Here is a 21505-nt window from a genome sequence, read left to right on the forward strand (position 1 = left end):
AATGCCATATATCTGTCAATTCCTTCGATCCCTGCTGAAAGCCGAAGGTTTTTTACCATACATAACAATTTAGAAATGTCTGTGCATGCTATACCTTTTTCGGCATATATTCACTACAAAGCGTAACTAAAACTATAATGTACACTTACCTGGCAGAATAATTTTCAAATATCCAATATAATAAGACCAAGCTAGTCCATGCGCAACATTTAGTTTATTCTTTTCACAGATTTCGGAAATGTCCACTTGTGTGGGAGTCTATAGAGGTGAAACAGACAATCAAATACAGCAAACATAACCCTCAGAAAAGATTTCACAGAATTTATTGCAATTGATACAGCTCAACATATGAAAAGCAAAACAAATGACGGCAGTGCCATAGTTGCCAAGGTTTCAGATTGCTTATGTGTGACATTTTCATAAGTCTGTGTAATTATGAGTGACAGTAACCGACTGTGTGCGACACTTTCTCGCGAGAAAAAAATCAAGCAATGAAAACCAGGGAAACATATTGATATCAGATATTACACCTATTTGATCAACAAGGAACCCTAAGAAGATCTTAAACTGCTGCAGAGCACCAGAAATTGAATGGTGCTAACCTCGCTCACTTGTAACCTGGTAATACTGTTAAACAAATAAATAATCATGATATTAAACAAGTCTTTTAGAGGCAGTACGTTATTAAAATTCTGTGCACATATGCAGACACACGTGCAGTTAAATACAAAATATAATGCTTACTTGATGCAACAGGTTGTCACACATTATAAAATAAACATTATACTATTAAAGTCCTTATGACCGTTCACAAGGTCATCTGTAATTATTAAAATGTTCAAAACGAGCTGGGATGCACACCATTGATCTCTCGCTTCCTCCATGTTTATCCTAAAGTCATCCAAGAGTGCGTGCGTTACTAGTATGGTGCCTGGCCCTGGTGGCAAACTGATAATTGATCATGATGAATGGGGTGACCAATTCACCCCAAACCCTGTGCACAGCTGGGTGTGAAGAAACACAACGCTTTGAATCGATCCATTATTCACCAGGTAATCAATATTTTAATCGCGCACGAAGACGTACTTCACCGTTGAAAACTGCATCATTTTAGAGACACTTTCAATAACAGAATATTATGTTATTATTTGCATAATTTGTTGTGCCTAAAAATTACCTGTGGTAAAGAATCGGGTGAATGCAGGTTTATGCATGATGGGAGTTGTAGTTGTTTTGGGTCTGAGTGGTTTAACCAGGTGATTCTTCAGAGTAAGCACGCATCAGGGAGGGATTCCAATTAGCACGTTTGGTTTAAAAACCGAGCGGCGCAACAGGGGAGGTAACACTTCTTCCAAACATGAGGCGGATACGGAGCTGTTAAAATCATCCAGACAGGTACGTGTGGCTGCTGACAGAACGTGGTGATTTTGGGAAATAAATTGATTAGAGCACAGCAAAGGGAGGGGGTGGAAGGCATTGTAGAGTCGCGCTCTAGTCTTCGCGGGTAGCGTCATGACGCAACACTCGAAGACGCCAGTCATGGAGCGAGTGCGCATGCGCGCCAAACTGAGTGTCTGCGCGAAAGGACGCTCGGCGCTCTTCCTGCCAGAGAAAGGAAATAAAGCGAACCTTTCCCCCTAAGCATTGGTCTGCCTCCTTATTGCTCCACCGATTGGAGCAACATTACAGTGGCGACGAGGAGTGGGATCTCCCACATGATACAAAAAAAAAAAAAAATTGCGAAAAACGGAGGGCCAGCAGCAGACAAAGGGGCACAACCTCCATAACTGACCCACCTTGTGGGGAGCATAACAGAAGAAGACACGACGGCCAGAGTTGCTGGAGGAGCAGGGAGAGCGCGGCAGAAGCGCAATAGAGCGGTGAGCACCCACCAAGTGCACCAGTGCCAGAAGGAGGCAGCAGCCAGGAGGAGAAGCACAGTAGGGGATTGATAAGACCCCACAGAGGCCCTGGCGGAACTGGAGGACCGCAGGGAAGGGGGCGCAGAAGAACCCCAACAGAACCCGACACAAGGTGGGAATGCAAGCACACCGGGCAGCCCGAGGAACCAGGGAGCGGGACCGGAAGAGCAGGCCAAGATGAGCACGCAGGCATCAACGCTTACAGCGCCGATCCCATTCTTGCCCAAACCAGGGGACCCTAGATGAAATGGGAAGACTGGAGGGAATATTTCAAGAATTATCTCGAGGCCCTGGAAGATGAAAAAGGGGAAGCCTTGTCCAGTGCTAGGAGGAGGAGGATACTCCTGCACAACATAGGCCCAGAAGGGATAAGAGTATTCACTAACATGGTGCCCATGACCAGACCACAAGCGGACGTCGACGTCTTTAAGCATGCCATGGAAGATCTGGACAATCACTACCGTCCAGCGGTGTGTGTCTCCATTGATCGCTACAACTTCCAGCAAAAGAAGCAAGAAGGGGGTGAATCCATAGACGACTATGTCGCAGCTTTGAGAAGGTTGGCGATAACGTGCAAGTACGGGGCCCTCCAGGACGAATTCATAAAAGATCAAATCGTTATGCACACGACCAATAAGACTGTACAAGATAAATTGTGGGCACACGGAGAAGCGTCGCTGAAGGTGTTGTGATCGTATCTAGGACCCTAATTAAATATTCCCGATTTATGCCCTTGTGTGGTTATAACAAATCATACCCTTATAAAGGCATAAGAATCATAGCCATATTTAGTAATAGCCAATGCAATCCAAATACGGAAAGGCTACTTCCTTAGACTCCTAGAAAGTACAACGAGTTCTTTCAACAAACCAAACCTCCAGCAACCTGGGCATTCCCCATGCTCTTGTTTTGATTTGTCCTAGAACTCCTGTGAGTCCGAAAGAACGGTCAGTTCTTAGTGACATCTTTTATTGACGTCATATGTCCAACCTTACGTCAAACTCGGCACCTTCCAGGTATAAATATACCAACGTTTGCCTTAAGCAACACACGGTGGTGTGGAGCAGAGCGGCTATCTACTTATCCGAAGCCCAGCTGATGCGAGTGCCGAAGGAAGCCGTCCCTCCCATTTGACGCAATGAGAAAGACACTGTCTTTTTCTCCTGCCGAGAAAATCCAGCTCCAGTGTTTCCAGTCACCCTTGCGGGTTACTGGGAGATCATGTCCTGAAAGCGAGATACAAGACCTCCTTCATTCTAAAACCAAGGTACGGAGCTGATTAGATCCTTAGAAAATTCTTGAGTCAGATTCTTGGCAAAACTAACTTAACTTAAAAACTCCTTTACTCCTTCCCACGTACTAGGCTTAGGTTAGGTACACCGGGGTAGGCATATCTAGAAGCATCAGTTGAGTACGTTTAGTCAAACTTTTATCATTGTATATAACTGTATATATTTTATACCTTTTAAGTATCATATGGCTCAGAAACCATATCAATGCTTTTACAGTATTATTTCATAATACTCCTTTTACTGTACGCACTTTACTTTATAACAAGTATTGCAATTGTGGCAATTCATTTCTCTTGCATGAGAAAGAAGACTGCTCAATAAATAACACCTTTTATTGAAAACGCCCGTCACTCTATTTCTCTGCACTCTGGTGAAACTAAGTATGCACGATTGACTGAGTGAAATAGCTATCTATTGTTTTCGCACAACTCTGGAGATATACTCCTTATTCTGGGGGAGCAAAGTTTGTCATGTTTATGCGGTTGTCAGAAACTGAATCCCTTCTTGTCTAATCAGGGAAGTTCACTCCTCCCTGTTAATTCGAGAAAGTTTCAAGTGACCTCTGAGCTAGCTGGCAAACCTAATTAAGTCTAACATATTCAATAGAGACCTAGTCGACCTCAGTCCTACGTCTAAACTATTGTTTATGTTATTCCAATGCGCAGAGCCTATTGGGAAAATAGGAACTACACTATAAAGGAGGTCATAGCGATGGTAAAGAAAGCAGAGTTATCGAAACGATGTGCCGAAGCAGCGAAAAGGGAGATCGCCCAGAGGACCATGGTGAACAGAGTGGAAGATTCGGAACCTTCAGGAAGGTACAGAACGGCGCCCGGAGAAGGTAAAGGAGCAAACAGATGGGCGGGATTACCCGGACAGACAGGAAAACAGGCAACGGAAAGCAAGACTGCGTGCTACAAGTGCGGAAGCCCGACACACTCAGCCCAAGATAAACGCTGCCCGGCGTTCAGGGCGAAATGCATGTTCTGTGGTCTAATAGGTCACTATGAAAAGGTGTGTTGCAGGAAAGGTAAGAGACCTGTGGTGAAGTACGTAGCACAAGACCAACCAGAAGGAGAAGAGGATGAGCTGGAAGAAGATGACATTGTGTTGTGCATAGGGGAGCAAGTGTTGGGAATAGACAACAAGCGTTCTCGTAAACCACAATGCGACATGCTGATAGGAAGAGTGAAGATCAAGATTGTAATATACTCAGGATCCCCGTACACTATAGTCCAGAGATCAGTATGGGAGGAAGAGTTCGAGCCCAGCCTAGGACCCAGATTAGAACCTCCAGACATACGGCCGGTGTCGTACACAAACAACCCCATCCCCATGGTGGGGTATAGGACTCTACTGTTCGAATTCGGAGGAAGAACAGAGGAGTGCAAGCTGTATGTAGCGGAGAAGGGTCCATCAGTGTTAGGGTGAATGGATCAAGGGGACCTGGGGATAAAACTGGACCCGGGGGGAGACATACAAGTGCTGATGACAGAGCATGAGTGCTGGCCGGACCTGGAGAAGATGAAAAAGGACTTCCCGAAGGGGTTCGGAGGGAAGGTCGGCAAACTGGAGAAGTTCATACACAAAATCCTGCTCAAGGAGAACTCCCATCCAGTGTTCCACAAGGTGAGGAATGTCCCCCTAGCAGTAAAGGAAGTGGTGCAACAGGAACTACATAGACTGGAAGAGCAGGGAATAATCGAACCCATAGACAGTTCGGAGTGGCTAGCGCCTTTGGTCGTGGTAAGAAAACCAAATGGCAAGGTGCGCCTGTGTGTGGACCTTCGAGAACTGAATAAGTGCCTGATCGGATGTATGACGGTACCACGCGTACTTTGACAACGCGTACCGTTACAACGCTACTTTTACCACGCAAGTCGTTACAACGACTTGCGTGGAGGGGCGCTGGATAGTAAATTATTTAATTTACTATTCCAACTCCAGTCCCCGTGGACTCTAGGGAAAGGAGGTGGATAGTAAATTAAAGTATTTACTATCCTGGAGCGCCCCCCAGCGCATTTCGTTGTAACGACCTGCGTGGTAAAAGTAGCGTTCTAACGGTACCGCGTTGTAAAATATGCGTGGTAACCGTTGCATACCGCCTGATCGTGGAGAAATTCCTGCTGCCTCGCATAGAGGAAATGCTAGCCAAAACAAGAGGGGTAAAGTGGTTCTCCACCATCGACCTCACATCCGCCTATCACCAAATAGACCTGCACCCAACGAGCCGGAAGCGAACATCCTTCATAACACCGTTTGGATGCTATCAATTCCGCAGAATGCCCTTTGGTCTCGCCTCAGCTGCAGCGATGTTCCAAAAGTTAATGCACCGCCTGTTCAAGGACATCGAGGGCATCCAGTACTTTCAGGATGACGTTTTGGTGATGGGGATGGACCAGAAAGACCATGACAGGAAATTGAATAAGGTGCTGAGTGTACTACAAAAGAATGGCTTGACAGCAGAATGGGAGAAATGTCGGCTGGGAATGACATCAGTTACATACCTTGGGCATGAGATAGGAGGACACGGGATCACGTCGAAAAGAGAGAACGTGAAGGCGGTCTGTGATGCCAGGCTCCCAATAGCCAAGAAGAAGTGAGATCCTTCCTGGGGATGGGCGAGTATTACAGTAAGTTTGTCCAGCACGTTGCCACTAAAACACATCAACTGAGGCAGCTGATAAGAGACAAGACAGCGTTCAAGTGGAATGAAGAAGCACAGAAGGAGTTTGAAGAGTTAAAAAGGGACATAAGTCAGGCGGTACCACTCCAAGGGTATGATCCCCTAGGTCAGACCATACTGACGACAGACTCCAGTGAGAAAGGACTATGAGCAGTCCTTGCGCAAGAGGGAGCAGACGGAACAGTGGAGACCCTCAGCTTTGCATCCAAAGCTTTATCTCCCACAGAACAGAGGTTTAGCTTGATTGAGAAGGAAATGCTGGCGGCGGTATGGGCCATGGGGAAATTCAGGCAATTCCTGTGGGGCACGAGATTTCGACTGCAGACAGACCACAAGCCCCTTGTCAAAGTTCTTACCTCGAGTGGACATGCGACCGCCATACCACGCATAGCCAAAATGACATTGAAGCTACTAGAGTAACGGTATGATGTGGAATATATACCGGGGACACGCAACAAATGGCTGATTACCTAAGTAGAGCCTCAGCTATTGAAGAAGCTCCTAGCCCCGCAGCAGAGAATGAAGAGATGATAGCTGTAATGGAGGACTCAGAAAGGGTGATTGGCCAGCAAGAATGGGCCCAAGCATATGACAGAGACGCAGAAATCTGTGAGGTCAAGGAGTACATAATCAGCGGTTGGCCCGAAAAGAAGAGGTTAAAGGAGGTGCTGCGGAAATTTTATTAAGTCCGCGAAGAACTGTCGGTGAGTGACTCTGGAATCTTCCTGTGCCGAGGTGACAAGGTGGTGCCTCCTACGAAATTGATCCAGCACCTGTTGGCCCAGCTACATGATGGACACCTCGGCATAGTGAAAACCAAAATGAGAGAGAAGCAAATGTACTGGTGGCCTGGACTGGGCATACAAGTGGAAAGGCATGTGAGAGACTGCGATCAGTGCCAAGGAGCTGACAAAATTCTGAAACCCCTAAGGCCAGCTTTGGGCAAATTCGACCAACCTTGCAACCCATGGGAGGATGTCTCGGTAGACATTTTGGGACCTGTTTTGGACAACCAAGGAATGCCAAAATATGTATGTGTCCTAGTGGACAAATACTCCAAGTGGCTTGAGGTTCACATCCAAGAGGAAAATGGACTCTGAAACGGTGATAAAGTTTCTCACCTCGATTTTCCTGAGGGGATCCCGAGAACAATCCTGAGTGACAACGGCCCGCAATTCACCTCCGAGAAGTGGCACAAGTATATGGAAAGGAATGGGATCAAAACCAAGCACACGTCCATATACCATCCTTCGAGCAACGGACAGGTAGAAAGATTCAATCGGGTCATCATGGAGTCCATCCAAGCGGCCATCATGAAGGGCAAGGACTGGGAAAAAGAGATAATGAGTATGATCTGGGCTTACCGGATTACCCCCACATCAACAGGGTACAGCCCATTCCAGATCCTGAGAGGCAGGCACCCCTTCACCAAAGACAATGTGGTTTGGAGGGAAAAGACCATCACCAGCAAATGGCCTCCAGCAGTAGTTCAACACAACCTAGAGAAGGCCCAGAAAGTATATACTGAACAATATAATCGGAGAAAAAGTGTGAAAGAGGCAGCCCTTGAAAGAGGGGAGCGGGTGAGAGTCAAACTGGTGGAGGGGAGAGCAAGCCTCTGCAAGTGAAAGAAGTATACGCCAGAGTTACTCAGCGACGGGAATGTGTGGTCCCAAGACTGCATGGCAAAAATCAACAAGATCCTACAGTGGCCTACGGAGGAAGGGAGAGCCCTACAAGATCAAGGAGCAAGAGGATGTGAAGGAGTTACTGCAGCAGGTGAAGAAGGTCAAAGAGAAGAGGGATCTTATGAGGAAGGGAGAGATCAAGATATGCCCGTGGTAGAGGAAACGGAGATAGAGAAGATGGCGACTCCGGAAAGAGCAGAGCAGAGTCCTCAGAGAGATAGTATGGTGAGCCCTGCTGAGAACTGCACTCCTCGTGGGCAGAGTGGTAGTCAAACCCTATCATTTCAGAGACTTTGAACTGGGGGAATGTTAAGTCGTGGGGACTTGGTGGACTCATTTCAATGTGTGTAAAAAGGGGAGATATGTAAAGTCCCACTCTAGTCTTCGCGGGTTGCGTCATGACGCAACACGCGAAGACGCCAGTCACGGAGCGAGTGCGCATGCGTGCCAAACTGAGTATCGCGCGAAAGGACGCTCGGCGCTCTTCCTGCGAGAGAAAGAAAATAAAGCGAACCTTTCCCCTTAAGCATTGGTCTGCCTCCTTATTGCTCCACCGATTGGAGCAACATTACAGGAATGTGAGGTTGAGCGAGGGAGGTTCTAGTTTGATATCAATCTCTGTGACAGGAAAGCCAGTTTGAAGGGTTAACAAGAGGAGGTTACCCGACTATGTGGAAAAAGAAGGGGAGCCATGTTTAGCGGTCAACATGGTTCTAGTGAAATCTATGTGATTTGCCTATAAGCTGAACAGTTGCATGAAGGATGAAGAGTTAGGCAACGTGTTGTGAGGTGAGAACGATTACATGGACACACACGAAAGATTCAGCTTAGAGGAACGTTTGGGCTTGGGTTTATAGAAATGTTTGGGTTTGGTGAACAACGCAGGTTAAGAGTAGGTTAGGATAAGCGAGTTACGAAGCTTCATGGGGTAGAATGGGGATGTTTTACGGTTTGGTTTGAGAGTCAAGTGGAAGGGTCACGTTAATGCACTGAAGCATTCTCACAATATGACCGTGTCTTTGAGCAGTTTTTCAAATGTTAAACATGTACCTAGGAATAAGTGTAAGCAAACAGTAACTGTGAAATTGTTTACTTGTAGTTACCCCTGAGGAAGGACTTGTGTAGTCCAAAATGCATTGGGTTTTATTAAAGAACAAGCCTTGAACGAATCGTGCATTGGTCGTGTTTTTGATAGAGGACCTGATGGTCACATCAGGAACACAAGAAGCATGGAAAATAGCATAATAGTCCATGTGTGGATGAAGCGCAATTGAGAAAAAAAAGAGGATTCAAATATTGATTACCTGGTGAATAATGGATCAATTCAAAGCGGTGTTTATCTTCACACCCAGCTGTGCGACTGGTTTTGGGGTGAATTGGTCACCCCATTCATCATGATCAGCTGTAATTATTCCCAAAAGATGAGTTTAGTTGCTACCTAAAATAATTTAAATCAATTCATTTACCGCGCTGAGCGGTTCGCCCAAGTCGGCACAGTGCTGGCCAGCCCCGCAGGGCACCAGACCATCTGTAGCCTGAGAGCACTCAGCATCAGCCAGTGACGGAGCTAGAGGCTCTGCAGACATACTATCGCTCAGCGCTAAAAGTTAAAGAAGTTGTGCCAACAGGGAGAAACAATCTTAACAACGCGGTCAAAACACTGCAGTACATTTAGATTGCTGCTTTTACCACGCAAGTCGTTACCCCGACTTGCACTGGAGGGCGCTCTAGACTAAGGAATAGTGTGATTTACTATCCCAACACCTTACCTACTGTACGTAGGCTGGTTTTGGAATAGTAAATCATACTATTCTTAAGTCCAGCGCCCTACAGCGCAAGACGTTGTAACGACTTGCGTTGTAAAAGCAGCGATGTAATATACCACGATCTAAATGATAGCGTTGTTACATCATACATCCCCACCAGGCTCACTCCAAAACAAGTTAATGCCACTGACTCCGTAACGCTGAAATCAACTTGCAGTGAGCAGACTGCAGAGAGATCTCAGCTGTAACTCACACAGCAGGGCAGCTCAGAATGATTTATTCATTTATTTGTATTTTCTGAGTTTTCTATAGTGGGAACTTGACCTGTAGGTATCAGAGCACTTTACAAGGTTGACTTAGCAGCAAATACATGAGTTACGTTTACAGTAACTATAAATACACAGTGATAGAGGGAAGACGAAGTGTATGTCAAACATCCGACTATGTTGACGATACATGTTTAAGGTAAGTACTCATACGTATAAAGTGCTTTACCAAGAAATAGCGTCGGCAGGTGCACAGATTACATGAGGAGTAAATACAATATTACATAATGACAATATATAATGACAAAATTGAGATGCAACAGTAGTACATATAGACTATTGAGGTAGAGGCGGTATATATAAATAAGACGGCATTTGGGGTAATTACATGCTAAGTATATCTAGCGCCTTGTAGAGCTAGCAGATCAGTAGGTGCACGAGCTTTTTGTGGGGTTAATAAAATAATAAAAAGAAAAATGCATAAAGGAAGTTTGCGACAGTGAAATCAATGGACGATAAACCTGCAGAGCTATCAAAAATCGGGTGTTGTACAGGCGAGGAAAGTAGAAGCACAGTTTTCACCACAGTATTGTTGTGCAAAGTTATTCATGGGGTGAGGGATGGGCGCAAACAGACCATTCAAATGGTTTAGGGTGGAGGGTTTAGATATTAGTTGAAGAGAAGAAGTTAAGTTTCTTCTTGAGGTGAGGAAACAACTGATTGTCATGTAAATCCTGAGGCAGTGAGTTCCAGATTCTGGGCACATTACCAGCGAAGGAGCTGGTGCGAGATTTTTCTTTTTAAACTTATAGCGGAATCAAGAGAAGACTGTGAGAGCTTCAGAGAGGAATCTTTTCACCGAATGTTGATAATTTGTTTGTGAGGTTTATTGGTTTTTCCATGTAGAGAGCTTTGTGAGTTATGCAAGGGGTTTTGAGTATAGCTCTTGCCTTGATTGGTAGCCAGTTGAGTTTCCGGAGAGTGGGAGTGATGTGGTTGAAGCAGTTATCACTATAAAGTTTTCTAGCCATTGTGTGAAGTGTGGCTTTCGAAGGGGCTAAGTGTATTTTTGGTTCACCCATAATCATTGCGTTACCGTAATCTAACTTGGTGAGGGCAAAGGATTGCACTACAGTCTTCGATGGGGATGAAAGGATTTACTTTTTTAACGAACTTCAGAATGTAGAAGGTACTTTTGGCAGCGGCATTTATATGCCCTTTCATGTTTACGTGACTGTCATGCATGATCCTCAGAGATTTAACAGAGTTGGAAAAGGATAATTTGCAGTTTCAAGCATTGAGGTTGTCGAGCCAGATGTCTACAGAGTGATTTTCCTTTGGGTTGGATACAAAGCAATTCAGTTTTGTTTGGGTTGAGTTGAGTTTAAGATGGTTGCTAGACAACTGGGATTGAGCAGTGGCGCGAGTGCTATTTAAATGCTGGATGTCTGTGATTGATGAGATTTTCATGTAAAGTAGGATGCCATCTGCATAGAGGTGATAGGCAAATCGGGCTTGCTTCAGGATCATTACAAGGGGTTCTACGTAGAGCTTGAAATTGGCAGGAGACAGGACTGACCCTTGATCGCCCTAAAAATAATACTTTTATTAGGAAGGAAATTGGACTCACACATCCGCTTACTTCTGTGTCTTTGCGACCCACGGTGCCAATTCAGTACACTTCACCTATGATACAGCCAGTAAAAAATACAAGTGGCAACCAGAAGGAACGAGTGGAACCCTTTCTAAGCCACTTTTCCTCTCATATACTCTCTTAACACTCAGAAGGCTCTTCAAAAAATGTAAATATATGACATAGGGGCCCCGAATTCACCTTGCCTGGCCGCAGTGCTTGGAAAAACACCAGTGAGGTGCTCTCAGGAATCTGACATTGCCCATACAGTACACCCTGTTAACCTGGAAGGAACTTGTTACATCCAGACTTCAATGAAAGGCGGATAAGAGACTGGTGAAGTATAGGTTCTTTAATAAGCAACCTTCACAGCAAACACGAAGCAACGTCAGCTCTGAACAGAGATCAGGCAGTAACTGACAAAAGGTAGAACATCAAGGATAGAACCTAAAGAGAGCATTCTAAGCAATAGAGACAGATGGGAATATAGATAGACTGAGAGACAGAACCATAGATACCACACATCTCCCTTCCCCAAAACGAAAAAGAAGGAAGAAGAAAAAGAGAGAAATAAATAAAAAAAAACAGATTAAAGATAATAGTCCTTTAGATAAGCAGGAACACAAGTGTTGCGAGAACTCCGCCTGAGAACAGGTGGAAGATCAAATTGAGCAGAAATGACATTTGTAGCAGAGTCAGAACCATCAGGAAAAACATTAGAGGCACAAACATCATCGATGACATCAGAAGAAGAACATTGGTCCAACAGCAAGGAAGAAGGACCTGGACGTTCCGGATCATCAACACCAGAAATGAAGGAAGAGTCTCTTTGAGGGGAAGGCGTGGAGGGCTGAAAATCCAAAGAAGATGAAACTGAAAAGTTGCTGTCCTTCTGGCCTTTGTAGTCTTTGGAAACAGGAGGATTGACAACCACGACACTTCTTTTGCTCCACCACTTCCCATTTGAAAGTAACACAGCATTCTTGGAGACTCTGATAACTTTAGAAGTAGGATAGAATTTTGAAGTTTGACTACTGTTTTTCAGAGGTCTCTTGACTTTGACGGAATCACCCACATTTAGAGGAATCACTTTAGTTTTGAATTTGTCATCATAAGCAATTTTCATCTTGTTTTGCATAGAAACAACCCTGTTGCGAACCTGATCAACATTGGGTAATTTCCCATCAACCTTTGTCTTGTCAAGGACCCAGTGGGGACTAAGCTTGGAAGAGCCAAAACGTTTCTTTAACAAGACAAAAGGGGTAATGCCAGTTTTGGAATGGGGAGTATTGTGATAACTCCACAACCTTTCTTTGACAGCTTTGGGAACATCCAAATTTTGCATGCAGGCTAACTGGATAGTGTCTTTTAGCATCCTGTTAACCCTTTCGACCATGCCATTTCCTTGTGGACTGTATAGGGCAACAGTCAAGTGTTTGATGTCAAGATTAGATAAGAACTTTTGAGTGACATGGGACTTGAACTGGACACCATTGTCAGAGACTAGAAACTTAGGGATCCCTTCTCTGTGAAAGAGGTCATCCAGAAAATCAATGACACCAACAGTGGAGGGATCAGACATGAACTTGCACTCAACCCACTTGGAAAAATAATCCACCAAGACTATGGCAAATCTTAAATGAGGCTTCAAGTTGTACATGGGACCAATAAAATCAATGCCCAGTTTCTCCCAGGGGCCCTGAGGGTAAGGAACAGGAATAAGAGGGGTATTCCGCAGCTTGAGAGACTTGTCAGCTTCAAAACAACAGGAACACCTACCAACAAAGTTTTCAACATCAACATCAAGATTAGGCCACCAGTAGTAGAGTCTTAACCTTTTCTTGGTACCGGTGATCCCTAAATGACCAAGATGAGCCAAATTCAACAATTTCACTTTGAGCTTGTTAGGAGGAATTAACAAGGAGCCCCTCATCAAAAAATCATCCTCTACAGTAAGTTCATCTTTGACTTTAGCAAACAAACGTAAACCAGAATCAAGATTCCTGTCATCGGGCCAGCCCTTGATAACATGACCCTTAACTAAATTTTGGACCTTGTCCAATTTAACACAATCCAACCACTCATCCTTGCTGATGATATTCTCAGAGAACAACAAACCATCAACCATACCTACAACGCACTCAGAGTCCTCACAAAGGGAAGAAGAATCTTCAGAATCCTTAAGGGGACATCTAGAAAGGAAGTCAGCACGGATATTTTTACCTCCAGGGATGTGAGAAATAGAGAAATTAAAATTGTACACCCTTGAGAGTAACCTGACTAAACGAGGACTGAGACTATTGTGGTCTTTGTTGGACAAAAGGAACACTAAGGGTTTATGGTCGGTCACCAAAATAAATCTTCTACCCCAAAGGTAAGTCTCGAAATGCTTGGTGGCCCAAAGACAAGCCAGAGCTTCCCTCTCAATGGTGCTGTATCTGCGCTCTGCAGGAGAAAGGGATCTGGAAGCAAAGCCAACAGTCTGTTCCACACCATCAACCAACTGAGACAAGACAGCCCCTAATCCGATGCCACTTGCATCCACAGTGACAACTGATTGAATATCATCTCTAAAGGAATGAAGAGAGGGGGCCTGAACAATGAGCTTCTTTAAGTGCACAAAAGTCCTGTTAAGAGAATCATCCCAAACAAACTTTTCACCTTTCTTGAGCAATTTTCTCAAAGGTTCAGTTTGCAAGGCAAAACAATCCACAAATCTTGAATAATACTCGCAAACACCGAGGAAAGACCTGAGTTGATCTTTGTTTTCCGGACTGGGACTATCCACAATGGCTTTAATAAGATCTTGTTTGGGAGAGATGCCACTGCTGGAGATGTAATGGCCAAGATAATCAATACTGTCAACCACGAACTTACACTTCTCTTTTTTTACAGTAAAACCATTGGTTTCAAGAATGTTCAACACTTCAGAAAGTTTCTTTATATGATCATCATCACATTTAGAATAGATGAGAATGTCATCTTGGTAAGCCAACACATTGCTACAATTACCAAACATTTTGTACATAAGCTTCTGGAAGACAGAGGCAGCAGACGCAAGCCCAAAAGGCATGCGTAAGAATCTATAGGGACCAAAAGGTGTATTAAAAGAAGTCAAATCACGGGAGTCTTCACAGAGTTCAACCTGGTGATAGGCAGACCTTAAGTCCAGACAAGAAAAAACTTTAGAATCACCAAGTTGGGCCAACATGTCTTGGATTTTGGGTAGGGGAAAGCAATCTATTAAAATATTTTTGTTTAAGGACCTTAAATCAATGCATAATCTTATGTCTTTGCTACCCTTTTTCTTCGCGATAACAATGGGGGCGACCCATTCTGACGAATTTATAGGCTCAATAACTTTGTCAAGGCATAGCTGCTCTAAGTGTAGTTTGAGTTGAGACCTAACAGATAGGGGAACATTCCTGACTTTATGGACAACAGGAATGGCATCCTTTTTGAGAACAATGCGATGCTCAAAGTCATGAACAAGACCCAGCTTGTCCCTGAAAAGAGCACTATGTTTGGCTAAAAGTTGGTGTAAGGCAAGATTAGAGGAGGAACAAACTTCAACCAAGGAGATAGGACAAGAAGTGCCTGGTCTTAAAACCATGCCGAATTTGCCCTGATCTTTCCATCCCAAAATGTTGTACCCATTTTTAGCAACATATATTTTAGTAGCAATAGACCTGTCCTCAAACTTTATGGTATCATTGAAAAATCCCAGCATGTCAATGGAATGGCCACCAAAAGAAATGGTGTGAATGTCAGGAGGGAAAAGTTGGGAAGAACTCCAGTGTAAATTAAATAAAATGTCAGTGACAAAGGTGATCGGAGAACCAGAATCCACCGTCACTTGGATTACTGTATCACCAATGGTGATATCGCAGATAGGACCACCATCATCCAACTCAGCATCAATGTACAAAACAATCTTTTTAGAAGGGACAACTGTACATACATTCTCAGGTTCAGAAAACTCAACATTTTCAATCGCATTAACTTTTACAGGATTTCTGTTACATACCCTGGTGAAGTGACCAGTACGTTTACAATTAAGACAAGTTTTACTAAGAGCTGGACAACTTTTGGAATTGGCAAGATGTGAAGAAGAGCCACACCTGAAACAAGCAAAGCTTTTTTTTGGTTCTCTGGAATCTTTGTTCTTAAATTGGAAAGGCTTTGGTTTGATGTTTAGAGCATTGACAGCTTCAGTTACAGCTTCACCTTTATTTTTGTTCAAAACCCTTTGAGAAGAGACAGATCTCTCAATTCCTCTCGCAAGCTCAAGAGTTTCATTGAGAGATGGATCCCTACAACAAAGCAATCTCTCTTGGACCTTTTTGTTATAACAATTAACCACTATTTGATCTCTGAGGTAAGAATCAATATTACCATCAAATTCACAAGTTGCTATCAAAACTCTAAGTTCTGTCAAGAAAGTGTCAATTGACTCATACTCAAACTGATGTCTGGTATAGAATTTGTGACGCTCTACCACAACACTGGTTTCAACAATGAAATATTTGGCTAACCTAGAAACAGCTTCCTGAAAACAATCCCACTCAGTTTCATGAGGTTGAGGAGAAACAGGTAAATGATCAAAAATACGTTGACCTTCTGCTCCAAGACTGTTATACAGTAAGGCTAATTTCCTGTCTGGTTCATATTTCTGACCATCTAAAGCAATAATATAACTGCCAAAACCCTTGAACCATTGTTTCCATTTAGTTTTAGGTACACCAGGATCAGGAAGAAAATAAGGAGGAGTGACAATGTTTTGTGACATAACAAAGCAACAATTTGTACAGAGAACACAATAAAAAAACAGAAATAATGTAAAAACACACAAAAAAAAATGGTCTCTCTCAATTGAGGGTTAAAGTACTTGGTAAGATGTGCACATCATCGAGTAGAATTCAAGGAGATGTGCCGTAGGAGAAGCAGAACCAAAGACTTGAATAGAACAAAACCAAACCTGAAGGCGATTAAATTGCTTGAAGTCCAGAACAGCGTAATGAAAAAATAGAATAAAAATGAAAAACGCTGTAAAAATGATGAAAAACACGTTGTCCACCGTGACGATGAGAAGCGATGATCTTGAAGAAGCGAGCGCGTGAAACTGACAGCGCATGCAAATGAAGGTGAAGAGACTTGCGTGAACTGCACCAAGATGGAGTCACGTAGGGTGAAACAACGTGAAGCGCGTCACTCCGTCATGGACTAGGCGGAGGACTGTGACGTGCGCGGAAGCTGACTGGGAGGAGGGACGAAGATGGCCGGGAGAGAAGACTCAGGAGAGTACGTTCGAATGGAATCCTCAAGCAGAGACTCGCTCGAGAGAGGGGAACGTAGAGTCTATGGCGCTCGAGGAAAACTCGCTCGAGGAAAAGGAGGTGCGCAGTGAAGATAAAGGTGGCGCAGGACAGGTAAGAACTGTCAGGAAATAAAAGTTTTCATACGACCTTTTTAAGAGGGTGCGCGTTTCTTGTGGAAAAAGTTCTAGCGCACTCGGATGGTCGAGAAGGCCTCCCAGTACTTCTGTGGATGCTGAAGATGTGAAGGAAATCCAGGAAAAATCCCAAACGTCGCCAAATGTTACATCCAGACTTCAATGAAAGGCGGATAAGAGACTGGTGAAGTATAGGTTCTTTAATAAGCAACCTTCACAGCAAACACGAAGCAACGTCAGCTCTGAACAGAGATCAGGCAGTAACTGACAAAAGGTAGAACATCAAGGATAGAACCTAAAGAGAGCATTCTAAGCAATAGAGACAGATGGGAATATAGATAGACTGAGAGACAGAACCATAGATACACAGAACTCTCTTCAGCGAACACAGTAGCCAAACACTGTCCTGGTGGGCGGCAATTAACCAGACTATTTTCTGCCACAGCATGATCCCGAAGCCTGAAGGGCCTATTTAGCCCCGCCCTACAGCCGCTCCCCTTCTAAAAAGTAAATGGGTTGCTGCAGTCTTTGCTCCATAACCATTGCGATGGACGGGGAGAAGTATTTTGACTGAGGAGGTTGGCCAGGACTGTTGTGTCTGAGAGGCAGTGCTACCTCACTACGTAATGGGTGCAAGCGAGTGGGAAAAAGTAGTAATTTTTTTAACAATAATCTTCCCTTGTTGTTGGCTATGTATATGAATGGTGGGTGGCCCAGTGTGAGCGGCCTCACGCTCCTCTAGCTGTTCCACATTTTCGTCCTTCACTCCCTCAATCACCTATGGTGCTGTCCAGAAACAGACCATGCCTCTAGCCAGCCCTGGCCGCAACTACTCCCCCCCAGCCATGGTCCATCCATGAGGTTGGGTCCGGTCACACAGCAGCTGCAGTATTTGATCATCATTAGTCAGAATTACTGCTGCGCTGCACAAGGCAGTGCGAGCAGCAGCAGCTGCGCTGCCATTTATGGCTGCCAGACATAATTTGAACTCTGCCCCCGGCCCCAGCTCACCCAAAGAGCAGCCGGGCCCGGCTATAAGTGTGTATGGCACACTGTCCTGGTTGTCTTGCCAGTGCCCAGTGGGCACGGACTCCTCGTGATGTTAGGCTGTATCCAGTAATGCCATGCTGTTGTCGGGTGAAACATGGTTATGTTGCTACATTTGTAGCATAATCATTTGAGCTGAGAGCAGCTGAACCAGCCTCCAAGTCTGGCGGGAACAGTGCGGATCGTGCACTGCCACTCCAGTTAAATTTCTCAGTCAATGAGTGGAGCATTACTTAGTAGCAATCTGTCTTGGCAGCTGAGGAGGCGCTATAATGCGTGACTTTGCATTTCAATGCAGTGATGCAGGAAGGGCAGCAGAGAGCAGCAAACAGCAAGCAGCAATCAGCAACAGCGAGCACGAGGAGGAGGGAAGCGGCAACTCCGGCTCTGGCGGCTCCAGTACCAGTACAGTGCCGTGGGTCTAGAGAGACTACAGAGACCGCAGAGACCACGGAGCCACAGAGCCATGGGTACTGCGAATTAGCGAGTGCCACAGGTTCCCCGCCTGATTCCTCGCACAGAGTCGCGGGCACTGCCGGTTCCGAAAACTACAGGAACTACAGCAAACTACAGGAACCATGAATTTGCTGGTGTGGCGAGTGCTGCAGGCACCGCGGGTGCCGCGAACCACAGGAACCGCAAATTTGCGTGTGCCTCGCCTGACTCCTCTCCACTGAGTCACAGTCCGCTTGGACATCCAATAGGCCATCAAGCTGCCAAATCTACAACATACCCCAATTCCTCGAAGAGGCGAACTTGGACTGTTTTTTCCGGTGACCTACTGACTGCCTCCCGCCGCATCCTGCCTCCTCCTGCCACAGTCTGCCTTCTGCAATCTGCTACTCGCTTGTTACCCCCTTGTTACCCACAGATCACATGCAACTTGCAAACAGGCTTGACCGGGGTGACAGAGTGCGGAGAAGGATGGATAAGGAGGCAGGTGAGAGTCAGAACCAGGCGGGTGCGCCTGGGGGTGTGACCCTGGATTGCAGCAGTGAATGGTGAAAGGTGCATGGTGTTACTCAACTTACACCAACTCACTTCCTACAGCCCGCTCTCCCTGTCTCTTTGCCTCCTGTTTTGCCTGGCGCTGTGCACTATCGCTGCAAGTTGGGTTGGCACCAAGGGAGCGCAGTACCGAACAGAGGTCTAAGAGGAGAACTAGCCAACCCGCAAAAGAAGAAATGAGATCTGGCAGGATCAGGAGGTGCCCGTCTGAAACAAACAAACAGACTACAATGAATAAGCGTAAAAGAGAATCCTTGTCGCCCAAGGGCTGCATGGCCGAGCCCCATCCTAAAACTAAGATTAGAGCAGACGTTACCTCCCCTGACATTGGCCCCACTACAAGGGTCAACAATTTGGAGCCAGGACCATCTCAGAACTGCTACAAATGGACATAGCCTAAGATTTATACAAAATTTCAGTTTTTAAAAAATCCATGAGACGCCCTCTTATCAAGTTCAATTGCAGTACAAGGTCTCAAAACTCCAATTTTACCACTCAAACTATCGGATAGCGGGGCGAACAAGACTCAAATCAGCGACCAAAGCGTGACATCTGGTACAAAAAGCGCCCACGAATCGAGTGATTTACCACACCGAACACACAGCACATCGGCTGCAATTCTAGCTATGCAAAGTAACTCCAAAACACTGCAACAAGAGCCACAAGAAGCTGGAATGCTAAAAGCAATTACACCAAGCATTTTAGAACCAACAAAGAAGCTGGCAATGCCTCCTGGACGAGCTGGAAGAGTGCATAAAGACCAGCAGGAAGAGCGAGGTCGCAGTGGGAAAAAAGAGAAAAATTTCACCACAAACAAGGAATTGTCTATAATAGAGATAGGCACACTACCTACTGCTACCAAAAAATCAAGGATCGGTTGGACCCCATCGCTTAACTCCCATTTGTTATTGTCATCAAAGCCCGACAGCACGGAACCAGTATTCGGAGAAGAGTTGGAAAATCTAAAGGAACTATATAAAACGGACGATGGGGACTGTGACGATTTACTGATTAACTCCACACAATAAACATCAGTGAGACCCAGGTTGGACCCCCAAAAAATGTCCTTTAACAGAGAACACAGAGCTGAAAGGGTCACAGGGCAAGGAGCCCCTATCACTGACACCCGACTTAGGAAATCCAACCAATCTTCATCCAAAACTGAACTCTGAAAATGCCTGGGCTAGCTTACTTAAAACAATACAACTCCTAGTGGAAGCCCTTAGGTATCAATCAGACAAAATGGATACTCAGCTAACTCTATTAAACGCACTGGCAGTGTTTGTGGTGGCAATTGATGAAAAACTTGGCTCTCTGAATTCACTCTTCCAGAGCTCACAAGGAAAACTACAAGAACGGGAGGTAAACTGTGGATGCGGCCCGATAGTAGACAAACTCTCCTCTGCCCCCTCAATACTGAGAGGGTTGTGCATCCAAATTAAAGACTCCTCACGGAACCCCACCGAGTCAAACCAAAAGGGAACCCAGTCCGTTGAGGATAAGTATGGAACAAGCACATATTTCACGGGAAATCCATGTTCTAAACCGCCTATCTCAAAGCCGACAAGAACAGGAAACACCAAAAAAGATGGGCACACCAAAACACGCGCATCAGAATCTTACCGGGGGACAGAGACAGAGTCGGCGGACCCAGGAGCAACTTCTAATGTCAAACAAAGGCGAGCCCAAACAAAGGGTCGGAATCAAAAACCTACCTCAAAAATTGAGGATTTTGCCCGCCTCTTTAAACAGACACTACCTGAAGTATCTGACTTTTCTAATCAAGCATCCCTAGCGGAATCCGTCAACACACAATCAATCAAATACATTGCGTCCTGGGCAAGGGTTGATCTCAAACTCAAACTCTATTAAAAAAACATCCACCACTGGTTCCTTGCAGCAGTCATCGCCAGGGGAAGAAGGAGGAACCCGCTCCCACAAGAATTGCAATTTAGTCAGGGAGGAAGCTGAAAATCAATTACTGCTGTGTCGAACTAAATTGGAAGAAACCACCACACAGCGTCATGTTTCTAATCAAACAACTTCAGGATCCACGGTCGAAGATAACAAAATCTCTAAGACTGCCAGCGCTACAACCCAGCCAGATCATCGAATGGAATGGGTGTTTAATTATCCGTCCAACCCGGCTTCTAGTACTGGAGGGGATGAGTATATCGTTTCCAGATATGAGAGTATAAGAATCAAGCCCGCTGCCGTGGAAGGTATGGAGCTGCCCTGCGCTGGGCCAGCTACAAATGTATTCCCTGACGACCAGAGCAGGGCAGAAGCAGCTACAAAATCAGCTCAAGCGAGCACAAACAACCATGAACCCACTAACAAGCCACAATTAACAACCAAGCAAATGACCGCAATAAGAATGTGAAAACACTGGAGCTTATACCAGTGTATAGATCAAGAGGGGCTCACGACTTATTAAACCGAGGGAATATTCTTTGTTTATTATCACACTTACTCTCGCTATCGGATGTAAACTCAACCGATCTGGACTCAGTAGAGTTTGTTAGCCAAGGAGACTCTTGGGGGTGTGAGGTCACACAGACAACATGGAGGTCGGAAAACATTGCACAAAAAATATTACAAGAAAGATCGACATTTGAAAACTGGGGCATAAAAATAAAACCTATCAACACACCCGGTTATCCAGCAACATTAACACAGTGGCAAGAGGACAGACGGTTAACAGAGAGGTCAACACCTCTAAGTCAATACAGAGAGGAGCAAGGG

The 21505-nt window shown here is 45.0% G+C and overlaps 1 protein-coding gene across 1 annotated transcript in view; it reads right to left on the reverse strand.

Annotated features, from left to right (window-relative positions):
• Positions 1–21505, reverse strand: part of STING1 (stimulator of interferon response cGAMP interactor 1) — a 249506-nt gene that overhangs the window by 104939 nt on the left and 123062 nt on the right. Inside the window, exon 4 of the mRNA XM_086928840.1 lies at positions 150–258. Within this exon, the coding sequence (XP_086784966.1) occupies positions 150–258 (109 nt within the window). The remainder of the gene's footprint in view (positions 1–149; positions 259–21505) is intronic.

Source organism: Lissotriton vulgaris, chromosome 7 (genome assembly GCF_964263255.1).
Source record: "Lissotriton vulgaris chromosome 7, aLisVul1.2, whole genome shotgun sequence".
NCBI classification, from domain to species: Eukaryota; Metazoa; Chordata; class Amphibia; order Caudata; family Salamandridae; genus Lissotriton; species Lissotriton vulgaris.